We start from the raw sequence: 9,936 nt of genomic DNA, 5'->3' as shown, positions 1-9,936 counted from the left end.
GTGTTGAAAGAGATAGTACCTTAACGGAAATGGGGACCAATGAGAAAGAATGCAATTTTTTTCAAACATTTTAGAAAATGAAAACGTGTCAAAAAATGAGTGATGGATATGAACAAGGAAGGAACATAATTGTGTTACATTATTGGTTTGTGATAGACGTGGAGGATGGTAGTATAGTTGAATTATGGTAGTAAAGTGTTATTATATTAGGTGGCCCACTATTTATTGCTTGCATTCAATGCACCGTTGTCATGTTGTGGAATTGAAGGCCTTGACCATCCAACCACATCAAATCTCTCGTTTTCATACGGATCTTATATCATAATCTTCTACATTACAGCTTATGATATTCAAACCATTTCTGGATTTGTCCTTTTCCCTTTGCCATCGCTTTTATCTGCAATCTCTTCATTTCTAACTCTTTCATTTTCCTTTTTCCTTCCTTAATTTCTACCTTCCAATATCCATGGAATCTCAGAACACACAGTTCTTGCAAAATTGCTATATACATCATAAAAATACAACATAAGAAAAGGGTCCATTTTGAATCATCCCTCAATCATCTTTATCATCATCTTCGTCGTAGTTGAAAGGCAACGGCACTGATTTGAACGCTCGGTATTTACCAACATTGTTCAAATGCTCGTTTTCAATTCTGTACCATCCATCATCAAAACATATATAAATAAGTATTGGATAAGACTAAGATTTTTCATTTCAGAGAAAATTGTTTGGTATTAGTTTACCTGAAGAAGTTCCATATGCCACGACGAATGATCTCTAAGCTAGCAACAATTGCAACCAAACCTTCTCTGTGCAAGAAAGGGACTTTGAAGTTCAATACGGTTTGCATCCAAGCAAGTCTCAGCACTACATTCAATGCCTGCAATGTTTTCTCTCTTTAGGAATCGCCAAATAAAACGCAACATGTTCTTGTATTCTCATTCGTTATAATATCACTCACCATTGCAACGAAGTATACGCTCTTCTGAGGGACGAGGAGCTTGTCCCTTAACCACCGGTTCTTTGAATTCCGTTGCAGAAGCCCCCAGTCGATCACGAGGTCCCAGTACGTGCCTGACACTGCTGCTATGACTGAAAATACCCAAGCTAGTACATACCAAATATATAAGTTTTTGTTTAGACTGTATGCTGTCCTGAAGCAAACAGCAGCTATAGCAAACGAGTATTTCAATCCGTTTAGTGCGTGCATTTTATCTTTCTCTTCATACAGTCGACGAAGGCACTGCGAAAACACGAAAGGAAGACAACACATTATTAAGCTAAGGATGAATATGTTCCCATCAGTTCCCAGTGTTCTTTCTGCAATGTGGGAGTTCAGTTAAAAATTGATAGCAAGATTGGAGTGGTACCTGCTGAAAGCGCGACATGTATGGAATAACGGCAACAATGAAACTGAACGTTTGGAATACGGCGCTAGCCTTGCACGTGTTTACTCTAATTCTGTAGTCTCCCCAACCATAATAGCAAATATAAAATTCCAAACTTCTGAGTGCTTGCACCTGGCTGGTTAGCTGGTCAGCTAAGAAAAAGTCTGGGAGCACCACCTGAGATAGAGAAAGTTGTTTGAGGAACAATATTGCAATAGCAACTTCAGAATCTTCGAGCTTATATACACGGTGGCTGACATAATTTACCTTGTAGAGCGGAGCACAGATGCTGTGAAACAGACAAGTGAGGAAGAAGAGACGACTCGAACGGTATATGATGTTAAACGGGCAGATAAGTATTGCAGTTACAAGCTGCAGAAGAAAAGGCAAGTTTGTTTAGCACTACTGCATATGCAAAATTAAAAGCATTTGGAGAAGTTTGGTGTGAAAATCTTACAACAACTGCCAACAGAGGGATAAGTTCAGTAAATGCTTTGAAATCTTTTGTTCTTGGGTCCATTTCCATGTCAAGGTTTGAGAGCACAGAGCCTAGTCCAAGTACTGCTAGAGCAAAAGCAATAAGGAGAACTTGACGATAGCCCAACTCATTTCCTTCCTTCAAACCAAATATGAAGGAATAATTCACTCGATATCGCCTCCAAAAGTATATGTCCGCAGCATACATAACCAAATGCAGAACAACAAATCCAAACAGGCTGCAAACAGATCAGAGTTCCCACATCAAACCATTACGACAGAATATAGTTTATGCTGCAACTAAGTTATTACTGTTAGGAATCACGACTCTCCACAATGGTATGATATTGTCCACTTTGAGCATAAGCTCTCATGGCTTTGCTTTGGGCTTCCTCAAAAGGCCTCATACCAATGAAAATGTATTCCTTACTTGTAAACTCATGATCATTCACTAAATTAGCCCATGTGGGACTTCCTCCCAACAATCCTCAACAATTACCAACCAGTTATTTACACAGTGGTATAAGCTAAGAACAAGGATGACTGAGAATGTACGAGATGAAAATGAACAGGTCAACAACATGTGTAATATGACTGGAGAGTTGTGTAGTTACCTGTAAAGGGGAAACATGGTTTCCATGTACTTTGTGCTTCCTCGACTATCCATAATATTGCGGGCACGGATAATTAAGACGAGGGCTAAAACAAGAGCTGCAGAGCAGCCAGCTAGAAAACCTGCAAATCATTTGAGTTCAAGTAAAAAGGGTTGTCCCTAAAATAATAATAAGCATAAATGGTACAACAAATCATGGTGAAAATCAGAGCATACCCATGGAAAATGTTGTCCTATGTCTCTCTCTCTTTGCTTTGGGTCTTAAAATATTCATTGCTTTGCTGCGATTGGCATTGCAAAAATGTTTGATGAATGTGTTCTCGACTCTCTCCATTAACTTGGCAACCTGCAGTGGCATTTAGTATATTAGAATTGAAGAAAGAACTTGCTTTACTGAGTAACTTCTTTAAGAAAGAAATGGTTTAACAAGCTATATCTCACATCATCTGAGCTTCCAAGGTAAGAACTGTCCACCGTTTTCATGTAGGCTTTTGAGGCATTTCTTGATGTAATCTGCAATCAAATTACAAAGACATAATAAAGAAGTAAGGAGACATGTCCAATGCTACTTTCTTTCGGCTTTAATTCAACACAATCAATCAGATCGGAAATGAAATTACCTTGTCATATTTCTTCATGATCTTTGAGAATGCCAGTGTATTCAAGAAGCTGGGTAAATTCCATGAATGAGAAAAGATTTAGCAATTTGAGCATTGAAAAAGACGAGAAAATAGGGGATAAGATGTACCTAAAGCTCTTGAGAAGCCTAAGTTTCTGGTAAAACACAGAGAAGGCATGCTTGAGTTGTTCTTCAACTTTATTTAGATTGTCTCTGCTGAATTGGAGTTCAGTGTTCTTAGAGATTTTAAGGAATCCCTTGATGGTTGAACGAGGTGTTTCAATGGGTTGATTTATTTTCACACGATCAAGAACTTCTAATGGAGGTGGTCTAACACCCTTCCTTTTGCTTGAGTTATCTTCTTCGACCTGTTTACCTCTCGATATCATGTCGATATCGTCCCCATCTTCATTTAATTCATCAGATTGTCCAAGCTCACCGGCCCCGCCTTCCTCAATTATCTCCATGGCCATGTGAGGTCTCTCTGCTCATCAAAACATATGTTCATAAACACAGTTTCTACTTAGTACTGATCTACCATACAACAACTCCATTAAAACCAAAACAAGCAACGAAACAACTTCTTTCTACTTCATCAAACCATGAAAACAGATATCATCAAAAACCTAAACAAAAGATAAATCCAATCCACGGTAATCTAGATGAAGCTAAAACAAGAGCAGAAATTCCTGATTATATATAAACATTCAAAACTCACTTCCAGATAAAGCGCCTTTGGGAGTGGAAACGGACAAGGCAGCGGAAGAAGCAGCAATTCCAGAAGCAAGACGGGTCATCTCAACAGTCTTCTCAGACATATCGAAAACCAAACCCTGAGGGTTCTCGACTTTGACTCTGAAAGCAATCAACGCATCCATCTGCTTGTTCAACATCTCCGCTTCCTTCATAACCTCCTCGACCTTAGCCCTATAGAACTTATCGACTTTGTTAAACTCGTCATCGAGTCTCCTAAAGTAAACGAGTTCGTACTCAGCGCCATCATCAGCAGCCATGAGGAAGGTGGTCTTGTAATTCTGAGAGCCATCTTCGTGCATAGAGTTAACGAGAATGGGTTGGCTCTCGATATCGGCATGGGAAGAAGGAGGGGAAGGATGAGCGTAACCTTGAGTGAGACCGCTGAAGGCTCTGTAGAGAGTGAGCTTGCGCTTCAAGGCAGAAGGCTGAGGGGGCTGAGGAGAGCCAGTTCTGAGCTTGAATCTCTGAATCTCTTTCAAAAGAGACTTGAGGAAATTGTAATCCATGTAGGCGTTGTGCCATTCCGGCACCATTTGAGCCGTGAATTCCTTGCCGAACTTCATTGGGAGATCCAAACGCAGAGGGAAATTGGGAGGACGATGAGGAAGATGATAAGGGGAAGAGGAGAAATGGAAAGGTATATATACAGTGGTGGAGGAGTAGAGAGCATTTCAAAGGCTTGAGCTGTGGTGTGCGGCCATGGAAGGTTCTGAGCAAGACCCAAGCAGACGCGCTATGGCGTATAACACAGATACACAAAGAGAGAATGTACTGGTGGAAGCGGCTACTGTGTATATCTGTGGTTTCAGAGAGATAATTGCTGTTCTTTCCTGTTTTTTCAACACAGGAGAAACATTTGTTGATTTTTTAAATTATAAACTTTTATTTTCTAATTTTTTTTTTATAAATTAAATAGTCTCATTATTTTAAATTATTATTATTATTATTATTATTATTATTTAACCATTTCATTTGATTTTCTCTCGTCAGTCAAGTTAGACTAAACGTCATCGGTCGATATTAGATTTGTTTTTCTGCTACACTTGTACGTGGTTGCAAGTTTGTTTAGTGGGTTTATTGAGGATGCACATGAGAATGATGGTGTCGTAGTTTGTAAGTCATACTCTCCACAATGATCAACAATACTTGTGAGCTCCTATCAGCTATGACATATGCATATTTTGGCGCAAATCCCAATCTAAATTCACCAATGAGCTACTTTCGATGAACCAATCTAGAACGAATATCGGCATATTCGAGTAAGCATACTCAATTAAACATTTTTAGATATAAATTTTCATTTAAAATAGAGAGGAAAAAAAAAGGGAGAAAATTTGGAGAGTATTAAAAAAAATTAAAATTAAAAAGAAATTAAAAAGTTTATGGATATTTTTAATAATTTAGATCCAATTATATTGGTAAGAAAAGGCGGATTAGGAAGGCAGCGACGAATTTGACCGAGACAAGACGGAAAAGGTAGCGGGTAGCAGGTAGGAGGTAGGTTGGGGGTTTTGGTGTTAAAATAAAAAGAAAAGTAAAGTATTTAATAAAAATAAATAAATAAAAACAAAAAGAAAAGGTTGGGTAAAAATCATTGGAATTATCCACGTTGAAGGAAGTAGTCACATTTTGACTGAAACGAACCCTGGAATAACTAATTATAATATATAGATAATACTAAAATGGTCATTTCCTCCACGTTTCTTCCTTCTCCAAATAATATATATATATATACTTTTTCTTTTTTCTGTGTGGGTAATTTTAATTGGATTAGGTGACAGCTATGTAAAGCAAAAGTCGACTTGTCGTTTTCCTTTTTTGATTTTTAATGAGGCTAGTGAAGTATGTTCCAACTATGTTCCAAAATTTTCATGGAGGAATGTTGGTCACTTCAAAATAATATTATCTACGGCCTCTTTCATGCCATCATCCAATCACAATCACTTCACACGGGACAGAGTCAAAGAGTGAAAGAAGAATCGAATCCTCCGGCCGCTTTACCGAAAGAGTTCCATCAATCTAAGGTTTAAGGTTGAGTCTCATTCATCTTTAATGTTTACAGTTCTAGAAAGGAGAAAATTCAAAATCAAAGGAAAGCAAGGAGAAGTAAACTATCGCTAGGTGAAAGTCTTTCTCTTTTTCTTTGACCTTGTGTTTGAATAAATAGGGTGGGTGGGTGACTCTCATCTTCTTTTTGAGTGTTTGAAGGTGAGCGAGAGAATAGGAAACAGGAGTAAGTAGCTCGACGGTAAAGGTTCAGTAGAATGAATAAGGAAAGGAGTCTTTCTCTTTTTCTTTTACCGACGGTAATGTAAAGGTTCAGGAGCATTCTTGTTTCGTCTTTCCTTCCTGTTTTATCTGACTCAAGTTTTACTATACTCACTCAAACTCGCTTAAACTTAAACATTTTTCTTATACAACATCGTCACATAAATCTTAGACTTAGCTATAAAGTTGTTGTTAAGGATAATCTAGATTCTTAATCGTAGGTTGTATGGCTCATTCTACTTATCTACCTAGTTACGGTCAAAGGTAAACTTCTAACTCTTGACTATATTTTACGTAGTAACTAAATCATGTAACCACGTGGATGTTAGGTAGGAGCAAGTATTTGACATAGCTAGATCACAAAATCTCTCGTCCTTTGGTTGCCTAAATCATTATATAAGTTTGGTCGTCACCGGAGTTGCCTAAATCTCGGCAACGAATCTCAACCAACCACCACCACGACACGCGCTGAACACTCCCCACGCAGCAGCAACTTCCCAAAGTCACCTGCAGGTTGAGCGAAAGAACGATAGGCAGAGAACCAAACTAGTAGCCTCAGCCTAGTAGCCGCAAACCAAGCCCCGAAGTCCACCTGCAATGCTTGACCCACCTGCAACATCGGTCACTCGACCCATTGCAATTATTCGGCCCAATCGAGCCCAGTACCTTCAGCCACAACCTGCGCACCGCAGGAACAACGTGAGAGAGTGACCCGAACTCTGCACCTCAACTCGGTTCACGACCACACATGTCGCGCAAGTAGACGCCGAATCCTTCGGGTCAGTCAGCACAACACGGCTCGAATCGGCTCAAAACTCAGTCATTCAGGTTAGTATAGATATTTTTCCTTTCAAAATGATTAAGTTGGTCGAGAAAGTTTCAAAAGACTCGGTAGAGATAAGTCAACCATGAATATTTTAGAATTTTATTGAGATATAATATTTAGAGTATATATTATTTATGGTTATGGAATATATTTTAAATATTATATCTTAATTTTTTATTTATGATTTGATTTATAGTATATTTTATTTTATTCTCGAGATATAATATTTAGAGTATATATTATTTATAAAATTTTGTACGCATTAGTTACTCGCTTGTATCCTATTTAAGCTTATGAATATCAATGAGAATACACACCTTTCCAATTCTATTTCTATTTCTATTTCTCATTCTTAACATGGTATTAGAGCACCGATCTTGATATTCTTAAATATCAAAATTTTCTCTATGGCGAAGTCAGCCAAATCCAGCTTCAAAATTTCAGATATTGATTTAACACATCCTTATGATATTCATCACTCTGATCCGCCAGGATATTCACTTGTTCCAATCAAATTAAATGGAACAAATTATCAATCCTGAGTAAATCAGTTATGCATGCTCTTATTGCCAAAAAGAAAATTGGCTTCATTGATGGCACAATTGAAGAACCGTCTCAAGATGCAAATTCAATTGAATTTGAACTATGGAATCAGTGCAACCGTATGGTAATATCTTGGTTAACTCATTTAGTTGAAGCAGATATTGCTGAGGGTATTATTCACGCAAGACAGCTCATCAAGTGTGGGTTGATCTTCACGATCAATTCTCACAAAAGAATGCTCCAGCAATTTTTCAGATACAAAAGTCTATAGCAATGATGTCACAGGGAACCATGACACTGTCAGTATATTTCACCAAGCTCAAAGCACTCTGGGATGAATTGGAAGCATACCGCACACCATTTACCTGTAATCAACGTCAAATACATGTTGATCAATGTGAAGAAGACAAGTTGATGCAACTACTCATGGGGCTCAATGAGTCTTATAAAACGGTAAGATCTAACATATTGATGATGACTCCATTACCTAATGTGAGGCAAGCCTATTTATTACTTGTACAAGGAGATGCAGCGTCAGGTAACTACTAAACCTACTAAGAATTTCTTGATTGCATCAGCAGTGCAGAAGAAAACAACATATTCAAAATTCGCCAAGGATAAATCATGTGAACACTGCAATAAAAGTGGTCATACAATTGATGAGTGTCGATTCCTTTAAGTTTCACTGTAAATTTAGTGATAGAAGGGGACATACAGAAGATCGATGTCAACAGGAAAATAATTCTAGAAGGGCAGGACAAATCAATCAACGCAACAATCAAGGATATCGATCATCTGCAAATATGGTCGATGTTTCTTAGTTGAATACAGAAGAACAGTCACCTAATTCCATCCCAATTTTTCTTCTGAGCAATTACAACATATTGTACAAGCCTTATCTGCACTCAATCATCGTCCTTTTCGTAATTCTGATAATAACATCAATGTTGCAAGTTTGTTTCGAGTATATGCATTATCTATTAACTCTACAAGTTCTAATCCATGGATTCTCGATAGTGGAGCTACGGATCATATAGTATCCAAAGCTTCTGTTATGATTGAACCAAAGGCTATCACCATATCTACAATAAATTTGCCTAACGGAGGGATAGCACATGTGTCACATATTGGTAATGTTTCTTTTAACCCTGATCTTGAATTAAACAATGTTTTATGTGTGCCTTCATTCAATTTAAACCTAATGTCCATCATCAAACTTACCAATGACTTGAAATGTTATGTGACCTTTTATCTTGATTCTTGTGTTATGTAGGACTTGGCTACGGAGAAGATGATTGGTTCGTGTAAACAATTCGGAGGTCTCTATCATATTTATTCATCTCCAATCAAATCTTCAGCAAATCAAGTATCTCAGTCATCTGATTTATGGCATTTATGCCTAGGTCATCCTTCTCCTTCTCGTTTTAAATTTCTAGCTGATCAATTGCATCTTAATAATGCTACTCTTTCTCATAATTGTAGTATTTGCCCATTAGCAAAACAAACTAGGTTGCCTTTCCCAAAAAGTTCAATAACAACCCATTTTGCCTTTGATCTGTTACATTGTGATGTTTGGGAACCACATAAAATTCCAATCCATCCTGGTTTGCGTTTTTTTCTCATTGTTGTTGATGATTTTACTCGATGTACTTGGATTTTTCTTATGCAACACAAATCAGAAGTACACCATTTGTTAGTAAACTTAGTTAAATTCGTTCAAACTCAATTTCATACTACTATCAAGATAGTAAGATCAGACAATGGGACTGAGTTCCTATCTTTGCAACCATTTTTTACTTCTTGTGGCATTGAATTTCAGCGCACTTGTGTCTATACTTCACAACAAAATGGAGTCGTAGAACGTAAGCATCGTCATATCCTAAATGTAGCTGGTCTCTTCTTTTTAGTCACAGGTTCCACTTAATTTTTGGGAAGAATGCATTTTAACTGTTGTTTATCTTATAAATAGAACACCATCACCATTGTTATCTAACAAGACACCCTTTGAAGCACTCTACAAACCACCTACATTTCACCATCTTAAAGTTTTTTGTTGCAAGTGTTATGCAACTAACTGTAGTACATCCTAAGCAAAAATTTGAACCTCGGACAATTCCTTATGTTTTCATAGGATATCCTTGTAGTCACAAAGGTTACAAGTTGTATGACATGCAATCTAAAAAAAATTTTATCAGTCGTGATGTTAAATTTTGTGAAGATGATTTTCCTTTTTCATCAGCTTCACAAACTTTGACATTAGCTCTTCAACTCCAATTTTACCATTTCATGATCCATCCTACTCAAACATCCATTCTAATCCTTCTATTCCTTCGTCGTCTCCTCTGCCTTCTATTCCTTCTCCAAATTCATCAGTTCTGTGAGTGTTTGCTTAATCCACCACACCTAAATGGTGTGAAAGTTATCTTATTTATAATCAAATAAA

The 9,936-nt window shown here is 37.4% G+C and overlaps 1 protein-coding gene across 1 annotated transcript; it reads right to left on the bottom strand.

Moving 5' to 3' along the window:
- Positions 1-252: 252 nt before the first annotated feature.
- On the bottom strand, positions 253-4,684 carry LOC147790167 (phosphate transporter PHO1 homolog 3-like). Its single transcript, XM_087128540.1, has 12 exons — positions 3,819-4,684; positions 3,230-3,584; positions 3,102-3,150; positions 2,923-2,994; positions 2,698-2,827; positions 2,483-2,603; positions 1,849-2,107; positions 1,659-1,763; positions 1,374-1,568; positions 965-1,246; positions 747-883; positions 253-655 (listed from the first exon to the last, which is right to left on the bottom strand). The coding sequence occupies exons 1-12, from the start codon at positions 4,417-4,419 to the stop codon at positions 556-558; spliced, it is 2,406 nt and encodes an 801-aa protein (XP_086984666.1). The 5' UTR covers positions 4,420-4,684; the 3' UTR covers positions 253-555.
- Between the last annotated feature and the right edge of the window lie 5,252 nt (positions 4,685-9,936).

This window comes from Cucurbita pepo, chromosome 11, assembly GCF_057944985.1.
Source record: "Cucurbita pepo subsp. pepo isolate OVF chromosome 11, ASM5794498v1, whole genome shotgun sequence".
Classification (NCBI taxonomy): domain Eukaryota; kingdom Viridiplantae; phylum Streptophyta; class Magnoliopsida; order Cucurbitales; family Cucurbitaceae; genus Cucurbita; species Cucurbita pepo.
This window is presented reverse-complemented; position numbering and strand designations above follow the sequence as displayed.